The sequence below is a fragment of the Ursus maritimus genome (assembly GCF_017311325.1).
Source record: "Ursus maritimus isolate PB19 chromosome X unlocalized genomic scaffold, ASM1731132v1 scaffold_X1, whole genome shotgun sequence".
Taxonomy (NCBI): Eukaryota; Metazoa; Chordata; class Mammalia; order Carnivora; family Ursidae; genus Ursus; species Ursus maritimus.
The window spans coordinates 70,722,954-70,740,305 of NW_024423319.1; the positions used below are offsets into that span (position 1 = coordinate 70,722,954).

The 17,352-nt window shown below is 39.3% G+C and overlaps 1 protein-coding gene across 1 annotated transcript in view; it reads left to right on the forward strand.

Annotated features, from left to right (window-relative positions):
• The first annotated feature begins 8,591 nt into the window (after positions 1–8,591).
• Positions 8,592–17,352, forward strand: part of YIPF6 (Yip1 domain family member 6) — a 28,551-nt gene continuing 19,790 nt past the window's right edge. Inside the window, exon 1 of the mRNA XM_008712280.2 lies at positions 8,592–9,340. Coding sequence (XP_008710502.1) covers positions 9,284–9,340 — 57 coding nt within the window. The 5' untranslated portion in view covers positions 8,592–9,283. The remainder of the gene's footprint in view (positions 9,341–17,352) is intronic.

A 17,352-nucleotide genomic window follows, 5' to 3' on the forward strand; every position in this document is an offset into this window, starting at 1 on the left:
AAACCAAAAATAAACTGTTGGGAATACATCAAAATAAAAAGCTTTTTCACAGCAAAGGAAACCAACAAAACAAAAAGGCAACCAACTGAATGGGAGAAAATATTTGCAAATGATGTATTCAATAAAGGATTAATATCCAAAATATATAAAAATTTATCAATTCAACACCAAAAAACCTCACAAATAATATGATTTAAAAATGGCAGACACTTGAGTAGACATTTTTGTAAAGAGGACATAGAGTTGGCCAATCGATCTATGAAAAGATGTTTTACATCATTAATCATCAGAGAAATGCAAATTAAAACCATAATGAGATATCACCTCACACCTGTCAGAATGGCTAATATTGAAAAGACAAGAAACAAGTGTTGGCAAGGATATGGAGAGACAGCAACCCTTATGCACTGTTGGTGGGAATATAAATTAGTGCAGCCACTGTGGTAAGACTTATGGAGTTCCTCAATAAATTAAACATAGAAATACCATACAATCCAGTTATTCCACTACTGGGTATTTACCAAAAGAAAATGAAAACACTAATTTGAAAAGATATATGCACCTCTATGCTTATTGCAGCATTATTTAATAGCCAAGATATTGAAGTGACCTAAGTGTCCATTGAGATATATATATGTAGTGGAATATTACACAGCCATAAAAAGGATGAGTTCTTGCCATTTGCAATGTCATGCACGGACCTAGAGGGTATTATGCTATGTGAAATAAGTTAGACTGGGAATGACAAATGTCACATGATTTCATTCATATGCAGAATCTAAAAAACAAAACAAATGAATAAATAAACAAAAAGCAGAATCAGACCTGCAAATACAGAGTATTGGTGGTTGTCAGAGGGAAGGGGGAGAGTGGGATGTACAAAATGGGTGAAGAACAGTGGGAGATATAGGTTTCCAGTTATGGAATGAATTAAATCACAGGAATGAAATAGCATACCTTAAGAAATACAGTCAATGATATCATAATAGCATATTACGTAATAGTGACAGATGGTAGCTACACTTGTGGTGAGCATAGCACGATGTATAGAGAAGTTGAATCACTATGTTGTACAACTGAAACTAGTGCAACATTGTGTGTCAACTGTACTCAAGTAAAATACTCTTTAAAAATAAAATATGTTATTACATAGGTATTGTTCTAATAAGGTTTTCTAAATCCGCCTGGGGCAATTTTGATTTATATTTTCCTAAGAATCTATCCATCTCTTCGATGTTTTTAAACTTCTTTTCATGGATATGCACACAGTACTCATATAAATTAAAAAAAAACCTTCATTATTACTCTTGGCCTTAATTTTAAGCCCACTTTTATCACTACAAAATTTCTGAGCAATTTGGAACAAATCACTTACCTTGTTTTAGTCTCATATTCTCATAAAATGGGAAGAATAACAAAACTTACCTCACAGCATTTTTGTGAGGATCAGATGCAATGATGTATGTGAAATTGGTTTCTAAAATAGTAAAGCTCACCGAGCAGAGGCTAGTTATTTTTAATCTGCTAGGTTGTTATTTCAATCAACTCATTTCATTTATGTAGACTTTTCCTTTTAACCTTGACATGTTATCTTTGTGTGGGAAGATAGGGGATTGGACCTAGTACATGAGTTAAGGGGGTTAGCCTTATATAATAATGACATGTGTCAGGAGCAAGGGCAGAGAATATGGTTACAGATGTTTCTAAGTGGGTAGTTGTGGTGGTGAAAGTCTGTAGAAGTTCTCTTTTTATTGCTTTTATGTTAGTGAAGTTGAAGGCAAAGTTGTCATGTAAAATTCAGGACTAGAGAGAAAATGTTGAGGAGACAGAGGTGTAATAAAATATTCTTCTAAGCAATTGGGTGAGTGAATGGACTTACAAAATATCTGTGATCACCAGGCAGCATTAAGCAGTCCATGCAGACTTTTGGTCATTTAAAGTGAGACCAGTCAGCGTAGTTGCATGCTTTACTCCAATCCCACTTAGCTGACTGTGGCAGGCACCAAGGAGTTCTGGTGTTGGGTTTAACTGGGGCTGGACTTTTGCCACATAAGTATGATGAAGCAAAACAGGGCCAAAGGAGTTGAGAGTTTTGCGAAGAAGTGAGTGTAGTGATCATCGATGGAGTTTGAGCTGAATAAGTAGGGAAGAGAAGACATCAGCGGGTTGTGGGAGAGTGAAATATCAGTAGATCAATGAATTTTAAGTCCCAATGAAATCAAAGAATAGAAGGAGTGAAGTGGTTTTGTTTCTCCCTGAGCTTGTTTCTTTCTCATCTCACATATTAAAGCAGTGGGCTTTTCTAGGAATTCACACATAAACAGAAGTAAGAAATAATTTGGAGGGGCGAACTAAAGAATGAACTACATTTTAAGTTCTCACACAAGTAGTTCAGATATTAGTGGGTTATGTATGCATCCTTAGGGACTGCAAGATCTAGGAAAATCAGTGGCCTCAGCCCCACTTTGTCATGCCCACTCACACCATTTTCCTTTCCCAACCTTCTTATAGAGGAAACCTATTTTAAAATGATTCCAAATGGTGTTTTCATATAGCAGTTTACTTAAAGAAAGGGAAGCAAAGCTGTTCTATACTCCTCAGAGTGTTCTTTCCTTTCCTATCCTTCCTCCTCCTTTCTTTATTCACAACCTCCCTTTTTGAAAAAGAGATGTTGGGGAAGGGTGGGAAGAAGAAGTGTGTAGTCCAACAGACACATTTCTCTTTGCTCTGTGTGTAATTTTAATTAAAGTCTAATTGCAAAGGTTTTGTTCACTTTTGAAAAGTACACTTTTCAGATGAACTTATTCAGAACATTGACCAGACATTCAAAGTTTTTAGTTCTTTTTGTCCACTGAGCCAAGAAATTCTCCCACAGTAGTCCCATGTCCTCCTTCCTTGCTACAAAAGAGGAGGGCATTGCTGCTAACAAGCAAGATAGTGAAGGACCAGAAAAAGAGGCAGAAGGAATGACCAAAGGAGGTAAGGGGTGGAATACTCTTCCTTGGCTAGCTAGATACTAACACTCACCACTCAACTTACCTGCTTTGCATTCCACTCCTCAGTTTTCCTCAACCCCTTGACCTGACATTGCTGACAGAAAAGTTTAGTGTCACCTTCCAACTGCCTAAGCCCAAGACTTCCTATCTCAATATCCCATCCATGTCCAATCCCTCACTGGCAGGGTGGTTTGATTTTCTTTCGCTTGAAAACAAAAGCATTCTAACAGATACAGGACACTTTGTGTTTTATATACTTATGTGTTTTGATTCTTTACAACAAACATGTCTTTCTATTGTAAGTATTAATAGCTAACGTTTAACTCATAGTCCTTACAACTCTGTAAGGCAGCTATTGTTATTGTCTCCATTTTACAGGTGCCGAGTCTGAGGCACAGAGAGGTTTAGTAACCTGATAAAAGTCAAGAAAAAAGTAAATGAGTAAATGGTGGAGTTGACCTTCATACCCAAGTGTTGTGGTTCCAGAGTTTGTGTTCTTATTCACTTCACTAAGTGGCCTGTCTTTTTATAAATGCAAACATAAAAATAAAGAAAAAAGGAAAGCAAAATTGCTTCCTTGGCACTCCTACTGCCACCACTATTTTTCAGGTGTCCATCATCTCGTGTTTAGACTAGGCATTGCCTCTCATGTCCTGTCTCACATCCTCTCAGCCCTCCATTCCGCCAGGTTGAACCTAAAAGCACTTGTCTATACTGTGCTATATCTCACTTTCTGGCATAGGCCTGTGGAAATCTCTTCTGCCATTCTGAAATGTGCACATGTTTGGAGATGCAAGAGACTTAACACTTCACATAGCGACCTTTGACAGTGGGATGTGGGAGCTGTAGAGAAATATTTCCCTCTTCTGTCTCTCCAATGACAAATGTAAAACACATTCTACAAGGCTCCCCAGTGGGATCTATCCCCAGTTTTGCAGCCTGAAAACATACCCTTCTAATGACTTTCCTTCCATTTCTGCTTCACTCTTCCCAGTTCCCTACTACTGTTGCCTGGGATCACTTCCCAACATCAACATGTATATAAAAGTCCTTGTCTCAGGCTCTGCTTTCTGAGGAAAATGCAGGTTAAGACAGACTTCCAATAGAATATATTTAACTTTATTGTTCACACTTTGCTACTTTCTCATACACTTTCTCATTTAAGCCTCCAAAATTTAGTTTGAATTAAGTGTTGATAGTATATCTCCATTTTAATAGGGATATACTTATTCATATATTACAATAACATGTGATGATTCTTTAAAAATTATATAGAACACGAAAAGACCATTCTTAGCACATGACATTTTGTCCTTATCCTTGTCTTCTCTTAGTTGCAAGTTAGTCGTTGCACTTCTAGACATCATACTTGCATTCAAAGAAGGAAGATTGGGAGAAGAGATAAGCCACGCAAGCTGAATATGTTTCTTCTATCTTATAAAGCAAATGCTTTTCTAGAAGCTTCCCTGGATGACTTCTTTTTGTTCTCATTAGCCAAAACTAGATCATATGGTCATCCATGTCAGCAAAGGAAGTTGGAAAATTAGAGGACAAGATTGTCACGATTGACTTGAATTGATCATGATTCAATACTTGGGTCTGGACACATTGCCAAACTGAACAAAAGTGGGGTCTATCAAGAAGGAATAAGGGAAAAATGGATATTGTTGAGGCAACTGAATTCCTGTCTGCATTAATCTCTATACTTAACATAAATAATGTTTTTTATATGCTGCTTTTTTTCTTTTAATATATCATGGACATCTTCATATGTCAATGCACAAAGATCTATCTTTTCCTTTTCCAAACAACGCATGCTTAAACATTAAAGCATGATGTATACTAATGTTTTTACTTCGAAATGTATAAAGAATGAAATAAATGATGCATGAAGAGATTTGTTGAATGGACAGATGGATAGAGACGTAATAAGGCAGAAATAGCAAAATGTGAATTGTATAAATCCAGGTGGTGTGTACATGGGGGCTCACTGTACTATTCTTCCAGCTTTACTATATATTTGGATATTTTCATAGCAAAATTTTGGGGGAAATATGAATCAAATTGAATAATATGGACAAATGTACAAGTATTAAAAATAAATTATAAAATTATTTCTTTTGCCACAAAACTACAATTTAGACACACGCTAAGGGTGTGAATGTAATTTTTTGGATTACAAAATCAAATGTCAACTGCTCTATTGAAAATATCCATGGTTTTAGAAAGAATAATTCACATAGGTATACACAATCATAAATATTGCTGGATATGCTTGTGACAGAAAAGAATGTGATGTCAATTCCTATTCTGTGAGTTGTTTATGTCCTTTACATCTTTTTAGCTTTAGAGCGGAATTTCATGGAGTGCCTATCCAAAAATACATAGCACTCTACTTCATCTCATACCAATCTTCTACCTTGTTTGTTAAACAGGCACCCAGGTAACTTTAATACTGACTGAATCTACAATTACTTCATAGCCTGACCTCCTTCTAGCCCAGGGGCACGGCAATCCTGAGTCAGAAGCGCGGAGAAAGCCCAGGGATGAGGTACATGGTAGAGGAGTCAGAGAGATAACCTAGTTTGGAGATGGGTGTGAAGATAAAAGGTATAAAAAGCCTTGGCCACCTGGGTGGCTCAGTCCCTTAAGCATCTGCCTTTGGCTCGGGTCTTGGTCCTGGGGTCCTGGGGTCCTGGGGTCCTGGGATTGAACCCTACGTCAGGCTCCCTGCTCAGCAGGGGGTTGGCTTCTCCCTCTCTCTCTGCCCCTTTCCCCTGCTCATGCTCTTTTTTGCACTTGTTCTCTCTCTCAAGTAAATAAATAAAATCTTAAAAAAAAAAACTCAGGAAAGTGGAAAAGGACTAGAGAGCAGGGTAAGGTAAGGGCTGGGCCAGGGTAGCAACTGGAAAAGAGGTGGTGGCAAATAGGTTAGGGAGGGGGGTTATCAGTAATTCTTTACAATAGGAGAGAGAAGAAACTATGTTTACACCAGGAAGGGTGGAGTGTTTATACAGAGAAGTGCTATACTTTAAGATAGGCGAGTGCCAAGAGAAGAAAATACTGGAAGTGGGAAACTTCCCTGGAGTTTCTAGGGCTAGAAGGTTGCCTGTGTATTAGAGAGTGAGGGTTAAGGTGGGGTTTATGGGTGAGAATATCCAGGGGGACCAATGGCCTCGAAGAGAATGAGCAAGGTTACCCCTGACCACCCAGAGGAGGAAGAGTCTAATTGCACTGTCTAGCACTTCCCGGACAGTGTCAAATGATAATGGTGATTATAAGCATTCTTCTCTTGGTCTTGGATTAAATGGGAATGCCAGGTATAGCAAGATGTTGACTTTTGGTTTGAGACAGATTTCTTTGTAACATTAGGTATCCTAATGTAGTTATTATGTAGTTATTATTAATATATTTATTTTCAGGAATGAAGTTGAATTTTCAGCATCAAGATGATGGCTTTTTTTTTTTACCTGTTAAAATGGTCAGTTATCACTATTTCATTTCCTGTTTCTGAATGAACTTTATATTTCTGAGAAAAACTCTACTTGATCATGGGATATTATTATTGTATTATCTTACCAGATTTGATTTGCTAGTGTAAAATGTTTGTATCTAATATTGATAACAAGACTGATACAGAGTTTTCTTTTTTAGTATTCTTTGTCAGGTTTAATACCATGTTTATACTGGGTCCCTAGAAAAAATCTGTAAATTTTCTTTTTTCCTTTCTCTGGAAAAATTTATGTAATGTAGAAACGATCTGCTCCTTGAAGGCTTGAATGACTAGCCTGTGAAATCATCCAGCATTTTGTGGGTGGGAGGGAAGGATAGATCTTGGCAACTTTTTGTTAAAGTCTCTGGTAAAAATTTCAAACTGCATGAAAGGTTATACAACAAATAGTCCTCCCTTGAAAGCCATTAAGTAGTCCCTTCCACCTCTTATTAACAGTCCCTCAGTTTGTCTCCTGAGGCAACCACTGTTACTAATCTCTTGTGTAGCCATTGGGACATAGTCTGTGAATATTCAAGTATACAAATATATATTTCCTCCACCTTACTTTTTACCCAGATAGTAGCATACCATACAAACTGTCCTGTACTTTGCTTTTCATATATTTTTCATTTCCAAAATTTTATCCTAATGAAATTCCCTACTTCTTTTTTGATTTTGACCATTTTTCTAGAAAACTGCCTTTTTCCTCAATATTTTCTAGTTGTTTTCTTAGAGTTGTGCATTGTATTGTCCTGTAATTTAGAACAACTAAAAAAGTTCTCAAACCTCCTGGCCTAAATATTAATCTCACTTCCACCACTTACAAAGTTTCAAAGCAACTATGGGCAAGTCATGCGAGTCCTGCTTTACTGTAAATGTTCATAGTCTAACAGAGGGTAATGGCTGAAAGTGTATTAAAGAATACTGAGTTTGGCAATTTTGTAAGATATATTTGCAACGAAAAACATAAAATAGTTCCTATTTTAGAAACTTGTCCCTATGCCACCTGCTTCCTCTACGACCTTTCTGAGTTTTTTTTCTTCATAGCATATTACCTCATATTCAGCCTGTACCCTATTAATTAAATGAGGAAAACTCACATTTTAGCCTGAAATAATGCCTAGGTAACATGGACACTGACTGCACCCACAATTGTTTTATGGCCTGTTCTCTTCTTAACCCAGCATCAAGGCCATCTTGAAACCATTGGCAAAGGGGCCAAGAGATGAGGTTAGGTAGCAGAAGTTGGAGCTCAGGGTTAGGGAGAGATAACTAATTTTGGAGGTTGGCAAGGAAATAGAAAAGATTATCAATGGCCTCAGGAAAGCGGGAAGGGACTTGGTAACCCGATAACAAGTGCCGGAAATCTGTACATAATATTCTCTTTTATTTTTATTTAAAAAAATTTTTTTAATTATGTTATGTTAGTCTCTTTTAAAAAGAAGTGTTTCAGGGACGTCTGGGTGGCTCAGTCGTTGGACTCAGGTCATGATCCGCTGTCCTGGGATCAGGCCCACGACAGGCTCCCTGCTCAGCTGGGAGCCTGCTTCACCCTCTCCCTCTGCTCCCTTGCTCCTGCTCTCTCTACCTCAAATAAATGAAATCTTTAAAAAATGTTTCAAAAAATGTTTCGTATCTACTGGCCTCAATTTTAGTATCACTCCCATCAGTACCTGAGCAAGTACTGAAATGTGCTTGATCTGAAGAATTATGAGAATATTTAAACAAAACAAAACCACACAAGTCCCCTACACACACCCTATCATTCATTTGAGAATTTTGTCCCACCACAGTCCACATTCTTTCTTCTTAAATTGGAGACTTGTTTTCTTTCTGGATTGCCTATCCAAAAATATAAAGCACTTTACTACACACCCATCCCTACCCTGTTTGTTAAAAGCGGAAACTTGGTATTCACACCACCAAAGGACACTTAGGTATCCTGAACACTCCTTGCATCAAAAATGACTGTATTGCCTGATCGCATTTTAACCTGGGGCCGAGGTAAAGTGGAGTGAGAAAGACCCGGAACTAGGTAGGGAAAAGGGGTTGGGACATGCAGGATTTTTTAAAAAGTTATTCCTACAATAATCACCCTCTTTAAGACCTTAAACATTTTTAGTACTTGCTCCAAAACACTTAGCAATTTGAGAAGTTGTAGTGAGATTTACATTTTGGCCAACGTATACAGAGAAGCCAGCTTCGCCCCTCCTCAAAGCGGGTGAGGGAGAAAGAAAAGTTATCTTGTATAGTATATTTATAAAAGCTGCGATGTGGAAATCGGCTGGTAGCGGGGGGAACAAAGTGCGAGGAATCAGCCAGGCAGGAGCGACGGCGGAGGGAGCAGTTGGTCAGGAGGGCTTGATCTCTTTATTCAGGAGCACGGAAACGCGAATTTTTTCTGGGGCCGGGGAGGCGCAGGCTTTTTCCGTGAAGTGCAAGCTCTGCAGAGCCGCCCTGAGAGCGAGAAACGGGTGCGCGGGTGCGTGGATTAAAGACAAAAAAAAAAAAAGGTAGCCGTGCAGCGATCTGAGGATTGGGGTTAAGTATGAAAGGGGGAGCATGTCTAACGGGACCTGTGGTTCCTAAGAAGCGAAGCGAAGCCGGGCGCGGCGACTCGGATCGCTCCCGGACACCCAAAGGCCAGGGACAGCGACGCCCCGGGACCGACGGCCATTGCCAGGCGCCTTTCGGTGACGCGACCGCCGCGCGATGACGCGCTGACCAGCCGCGGCCTCCACGTCTCAGGTTCCGCAAAGGCCTGTGGGAGCGACCCGGGAGAAGGAGGGCCAAGATGGCGAAAGCGGCCGAGTCTTCGGGAGATCCGGGGACGACATCGCCCAGGCCCCTGGTGAGCTTGGGTTCTATGGCAAAAGGGACTGAGGGTGAGGCAGAGTGCCCTTAAGGAAGTCTGGTGACGGGCTCCTGGCCTGAGAAGGCTGGAACTCCTTCCTCCCGGTAGGCCCGTCCTATACCCGATGCCAAAACCAGTGTCAACACTGCACCCGCTCTTTGGGTTAACCGCTTTCCCTCAGTCCTCGTTCCTTCCACGCCTTCTTGTGAAACTCCTACTCACTTTCCTGTCCTCTACTGTCAGGGCTTGTTCTCCTCCCGTACATTGTGTTAAATGCCGAGCTTTAGGTGATTTCTTAAATATCTTTGTTTCTGCTGTCCTTCATGTTATCAAGTTCTGTCGCTCGTTCTTGTTCGAGTAGCAGCATTCTTGGATTAATGAGATTGCTTCCCATAGGACGTTATAACTTGATTATTGATTTGTTCAGTGACCTCAGTAGTCTTGGTTTAATCCCTGCCCTCCTTGTTGCAGCTCCTTGCAATGCTCTTCATGATGCTCAGCTCTTCATGATGCTATCTTGTTCCTGTCTGTGCAGGGGGTACGATTTGCTTTGCAAGTACAAGCCCAAAGCCTGGACAAATATTTAAGAACACAGGTTTTGGAGTTAAACTTACCTGGGCTGGAATCACCCGCTCTGCCTCTTATGAGAGTTTGGGCAAATCATTTCATGGAGAGTGTTTCTTCGTCTGTAAAATGAATGTAAAAATACCTGCCTCAAAGAGTTTTTAGGAAGATCAAATGATACAATTTATGTAAAGTGTCAAACACAATCAGTGTCATGAACTGAGGAGTGTAATTATTCAACGTTCTGGCCTAAGACCCCTCTTCCCAAATGGTATTTAGTTTTACAGCAGTTGTTTAATAAATGGTACATCCCTTTCCTCTGTTTTAAATTGACAAATTAACATAGCAGAGGACTGAACTGGGAGTCAGGTGAAATTGCTTCTAGTCCTGGTTCTGCTTACTAGCACTATTTTTTCATCTCTTCATTCACTCAACAAATATTTATTGAGCACCTACTATGTTCCAGGTGCTCCTTTAGGCACTGGGGATACAGCAATGAAAGAGAGTGAGTGGGTCCAAGTTTTCATGGAACATTTGTGAGTTTCCTCATTTGGAAAATGGGATAGTAACTCATCACAGAATTAATGAGAGTACTAATGAGCTATTATACACACAGTGCCTCGTGTGACATAGTTACAGGTGCTTAGCTCTTTTTAGTTCCTGTTCCACCTCTTTTTTAATGAAGTTTTCCCAAATTAATTTTAGTGGTTCTGGTAATTCATTACGCAATGTCCAACCCACTTCTATTCAGTAGTGTTTATTGAACTCCCACAATGTGCAATGCATTATGCTAGCTGTTTTAGGGCATACAAATGGCTTGCCCTTATGGTGCTTACAGTCTCATACAGCAAAGGTACAATGCTAAAATAAGGTAGCAAATCAGAGTTACACATACATTAGTAACAAAATTTAAAGGAAGATGCTATCATGTCCAATCTGGATGACAAAACAAGCTACAAAGTAGAAGTTATATTTGAGAGGGCGTTAGAGGGTGGGTAGGATTTGAAATTTCAGGTGAGCATAAGGGCTATCAATGGTTGAGCACCTGCTATGTGCCAGGATTGTACTAGACATTCTCGCATATTTTCTAAACTTCACAGCAACCATTTCAGTTAGGTGGTTTTTAAAGTGTTTTACTTGCAGATGAGGAGAGGAGACTCAGAGAGGTTTGATGATTTCCCTAGGGTCTTAGAACCAGTTAGTGGCCAGGCCTAAAATTTGAAACTAGGCTTGCTTCTGAAGCCCGGATTATTTCCATTAACACTGCACAACCTCTCATGGGTGAGGGTACAGAAGTTGGGAAGTGTTAATGTATTTATGGAACAACAGGTAGATCACTTTGGCTAAAGTACAGGGAAGTCTTAGGAGGTAAGCCTTAAAAAAATAAGGCTACTGAATTAGGGAGGCAGTATGAAACAGTGATTAGGAATTTGTGCACTGGGGTCAAATTGCCTAGGTTTGATTCTCAGCTCTGCCATTTAACCTCTCCATGCCTTAGGTTCCCCATCTGTAGAATGAAGATACAGTAATAATTAGCTCATAGGGTTGTTAGGTGGATTAAATGAGTTAAGACATGTAAAACACTTGGTAGAGTGCCTGGCACGTAATGATCATGCAATAAATGTTATTTCTTCTTATTGACTACTAAGTTTGGAGGTTTAATGGGCAATGAGGAGCCAGTGGAAATTTTTGAGCAGGGAAGGATTTAAAATCATGAATTTGACAAAATAATTGAGGGAGAGTTACCATGAGGAATACTTGGAATCTAGATCAGCGAAACCAGTAGTTCTAGGAACAAGTGATTTGCTACCTGGACTATAGCAGTGGTGGGAGTCATGAAGACTAGAGACAGGCAGGATCCTTGAGGGTTTGGAGTGCTAGGGAGAATGTCTTGGATAAGAGTTTTTTGAACTGTAATGTGCGTAACAATCATCTGGGGGAATCTTGTTAAATCGCAGATTCTGATTTGGTAGGTCTGAGATGAAACCTGAGATTCTGCATTTCTGACAAGCTTCCAGGTGATACTGCTGCTGCTCCCAGTGCCATATTTTGAAAAGCAAGGCTGTAGACAAATGGGAGGATACTGATGCCTTGAAGAGAAATATGTAAGAGGAGGATGAGGATCCTAAAAGTTGATTGATTCACTTTTGGACATGTTTAGTTTTAGATACTGGCAGGCCATCCAATAGATATCCAGCAGGCAGTTTGTCTAAAACCTGAACTTCAGGGCTCACAAGTCAGGACTAGGTTTAATTAGGAGTCATTTGCATAGAGTTGAGAAGACAGTCTTTGGTAGTATCTATCTATTGTTTGTTTGGGGAGCAGGAAAAAGAGCACTTGTTGACTCTTTGCTCCAGGATTTTGGTCAGTAGTATAACCCATCTAGTCCCACCTCCTTGCTTAAGGCTGCAGTCCCTGCTTCTACTGTATCTTTTTGGCCCTGCCTCTACCTGCTCCCCTCATTGGCCCAAGCCAGGCAGCAAAGTGTACACATGGGTTTCTGTGTACACATGTACATATATGTGCATGAGCCTACTGCACAGGGAGAAGAGAAGGATATTGGGTTTAAGTCACCTTTCATCCCCACTGAGAGGCTAGTCAGAGACCAAGTCCACTAGCTGAGGGCCTAGAAGTCCTGTTTGTCATATGTGGGGTTTGAATTCCACAGATCCTGGCTCAGCTCTCTGAACCGTATCACTAATTCTCTTGAGAAAAGAAGACTGAGGAAATATTGGCATGGGTGATAAGATAGGGATCACATGACACTTTAGTGACTGCAGTGGCTTTTTAAACCAATTAGCTGGAGTTAGGCCAAACTTCACAGGTTAAGGGCACAGTCTTCCACAAGACTGCCCTTACTTCAGACACCGGCCACAAGTTTGGATGTTCCCAGGACCACCCTTGCTTCTGACCTGCTGGCTGCAAATTCGGGGGTTCCCGTGATCCCCTCAAGCTCCATATTTCACTAGAATGGTTCATAGAATTCAGGACAGCACATACTTAAAATTACAGTTTTATTATAGCAAGAGGATACAATCCAAACCAGCTAAAGGGGGAGATGCATAGGGTGAGGTCTGGGAGGGTCCGTAACACAAAGCTTCCTTGTCTTCTTGTGGAGTCAGGACCATGTTAACTCCTTGATACATCGATCTGTGACAATAGGCAGAATATTGCCAACCAGGGCAGTGCACTCATCATGTATCTAGAGTCTTTGTGTTTTTTTATGATTGACTAGATCATTGACTCCTCCCCTCCCCAGAGGCCAGGTTTATGTCACAGGAGTCAAAGCTTCAACCCTCTGATCTTGTGTTTTGTCTGTCTGGAATGGTTTGCCCCCATGCTGTCATCTCATTAGCATAAACTGTCTAGGGGCCTACCATGACTCACCCATTAGCTAAACTGTTAGGGCCCACCATGAATAACAAAAATAACACTATCATCTAGGAAATTCCAAGGGTTTAGAGGCTACCTTCCAGGAACAGGAGACAAAAGGCAGCCAAATTCTTCATTATACAAGTGATAGAACTGGAATTGACCCCCTGGGAATCTTGAACTAGAGCTAACATGTATCTAGCCCCTGCTGTGAGCCTCCTACTAAGTGCTTTACACAAAGTAATGCATTTCTTCCTCACAACAACCTGTGATGATGATACTATTCTCTCAGTTTTATAGATGAGGAACTGAGGTATGGAAAGGTTAAGGAACCTGCTCAGTGTCACATAGATAGTAAATGATAGAGCTGGATGGCTTCCTGCAGCACTCTTAACCAGTACTCTCCAAATATCATATGTTGAGCATTGACCGTGTGCTAGGTGCAATGCTGGTGTTACTAATTCTTACGATGGTGTTGTCTCCAAGTGAGGGCAGAGCCCAGTTTGGCTTTGAAGCTCATCCCTTCTGTACTGTTTTGCCTTCCCTAGCAGTTGCAGGCAGCATGAAAACTCAAAATAGCAATCCTGGAGCTTGAAAGGTCAGTGTCATAGTAGTGAGAGAATACAGCTTCAAAAGGGGTGGTTTACATATTAAGTGCTGAAGAATATTTAGAGGGTGAAAGGATCCTTGTACTTCTTGATTAGGAGGTCACTGTTACAGAGCCATGGGGAAAGTAAAGTTGTGGGAAGGCCAGTGCCAAATTACAAAGGATTAAGGGAGTGGGCGCATGCAGAGCAATTTGATCAGGGAGAGGAGGGGAAGGAGAGTAGTTTGAGGGAATGGCAGAAACAAGGAAGTGATGTATTTAAAAATTGTATTACAAAAGCTTTTAAGTATATAAATAAAGAGTGGTCTGATGAACCCAGGTACCTATCAAAATTCTGCTATTCTTATTTCATCTCCCCAACATTTTTTTTTCCTGGAGTATGATTTTTTTTGTTTAATCTTTTTTTTTTTAATTTATTTTTTGAGTTCAAGTATAATTAACATACAGTGTTATAATAGTTTCAGGTGTACAATATAATGATTTGACAATTCTATACACATCTCAGTGCTCATCACAGTAAGTGTACTCTTAATCCTCTTTATCTTTTTCACCCTCCCCCCCCAATCAACCTCCCATCTTGCAACCACAAATTTGTTCTCTATGTTTAAGAGTCTGGTTTTCCGGTCTCTTTTTTTTCTTTGTTCATTTGTTTTTGTTTCCTAAATTCCACATATGAGTGAAATCATATGGTACTTGTCTTTCTCTGACTTATTTTACTTAGCATTACTTACCCTCTAGATCCATCCATGTTGCTGCAGATGTCAAGATCGCATTCTTTTTTATGGCTGAATAATATTCCATTGTACAGATATACCACATCTTCTTTATCCATTCATCTATCAGTGGACACTTGGGTTGCTTCCATATCTTGGCTATTGTAAATAATGCTGCAGTAAACATAAGGGTGCATATATCTTTTCAAATTAGTGTTTTTGTTTTCTTTGGGTAAATACCCACAAGTGGTATTACTAGATCCTATGGTAGTTCCATTTTTAATTTTTTGAAGAACCTCCATACTGTTTTCCACAGTGGCTGCACCAGTTTGCTTTCCCACACAGTGCACAAAGGTTCCTTTTTCTTTGGAGTATGAATTCTAACCTGTTTGTTTTTAACTAATTTTATACATACAGGAAAGCTGCAACAGAGAGTTCCTATATAGCCCTTACCCAGTTTCCTCTGTTAACATTGTACATAACCGTAGTACAATGATCAGAATCAGTAAATTAACACTGGCACAATAATATTAACTAAATTACAGAGCTTGTTTGAATTTTATCAGGTTTTCTACTAATGTTCCAGGATCTTATCCAGAATCTCACATTGCCTTGAGTTGTTATTTTTCCTTAGTTCCCTTCAATCTTTAATGGTCTCTCATTGTCTTTCGTGATCTTTTCTGAGTGTTTAAAAGCAAATCCCAGACATATCACTTCACCTACAAATACATCAGTGTGTTTCTCTAACAGGGAAGGATGTTTTTTGTTATCACAATAACAAAACTAATTTCTCAGTATCACCTAATCTCTGCTGATCATCTCACAATTTTCTAAAAACGTGTTTTTATAGTTTGTCCAAATTAGGATCCAAAGTCAACAAATTGCATTTGGATAATAAGTCTCTTAAGTTTCTCTTACTAAATAAATGTTCTCCTATTTTTAATGTAATTTATTTGTTTAAATTCAGTCTTTTGTCTTGTAGAATTCTCCACTTTCTGTATTTGGCTGATTGTATACTCATGGTATTTTTAGTATGTTCTTCTATCCACATATTTCCTGTAAACTCTAAGATATAGAGGCTTGATTGTATTCAGGTTCATTTCGCATGGAGGAGGGGCAAGAATAAAAAAGAACTGACATGGCCCCTAAAATTAGAAATATTTGTTTTTTAACTATTTAGTAAGAAAAGTTTCAGAGACATACAAAAGTACAATGGTAAAATATACCCTCAGGTACCTAACCTTCAATACTTATGAATTTATGGCCAATCTTCTTTCTTCTATAGCCCTATCCATTTCCCTTCTGTACTATTTTGAAGCACATCTCAGGTATCATTACTTTAGTAAATATTTAACATGTATCTCTAAAAGAAAAGAAGTCTGTTTTTAAAGAACATAACCACGATATCATTAGTACATCCAAAAAATTAGTAATTCCCTAATATCAAATATGTGGTCAGTGTTCAAATTTCCATTTATCTCCTAAATGTCATATTTTTATGATTTAAAATCTGGCCCACTATGTATTTTTATAAATAAGGTTTTATTAATTGTTTATGTCTTGTCTTGGACTGCTTTCATGCTACAGCAGCAGAGTTGGGTAGTTGCCACAGAATCTACATGGCTCTGAGAGCCTGAAACACTTACTTTTGGGGCCCTTTACAGAAAAAGGTTTGTGACCCTTGCTCTAGGCAATCATCTTTTAGAATAATTTAAAACAAGAAGAAATGTGGGGCATCACGTTGCCAGATTTCAAGCTATACTACAAAGCTGTGTTCACAACAACAGCATGGTACTGGCACAAAAACAGACACATAGACCAATGGAACAGAATAGAGGACCCAGAAATGGACCCTTGGCTCTATGGGCAACTAGTCTTTGTCAAAGCAGGAAAAAACATCCCTTGGAAAATAGACAGTCTCTTCAATAAATGGTACTGGGAAAATTGGACAGCTACATGTAAAAGAATGAAACTTGACCACTCTCTCACGCCATACACAAAGATAAACTCCAAATGGATGAAAGACCTCAATGTGAGACAGGAATCCATCAAAATCCATTTTTAAATGACAAAATTATAAAAAACAGAGAACAGATTACTGGTTACCAGAGATTATGAGGCAGTAGAGGTGGAGGGATGTGGGTATGGCTATAAAAGGCAACATGAGAGATCCTTGTGCTGACAGAAATGTTCTGCCCCTTGATTATATTAATGTCACTATTCTGGTTTTGATACTGTATTACAGTTTTATAAGATGTTATCAATGGAGGACTTGGGTATCTATTCATTATAACTGCATATAACTCCTTAATGATCTCAAAAATATAAAGTATAACAAAGAAAACCAGGATCTGTCATCTGTCAAAAACAACTAAAAAAAAGCAACAAATATGTGAAGCAACTGTTTCCAGACACTAGACAACTAGCAGCACAGGAATGTGTGATCACTAGGAGAATGGAAACAAATGAAGGGAGTCATACAATTCTCCAACACTTTTTGTCTAGAGGTCTTTATAGATCAGAAAGGGACAGCACAGAACAAAGCACTGTCAAACATTAGTAAAAGAAGAGTGGGAGGGCTGGATTTTGTGCAACAGAACAGAAGGGAATCATGATGACCAAGAATTAAAGGATTCCTCATAGAGATTTCCTTGAGTCTTTGCCCGAATACTAAGCTGTAATTGTACATAGTAAGACTCTAAACGGCGAGGGAAAGAGCAACTAATGGGCAGCTATAACTTAAACAATTCCTG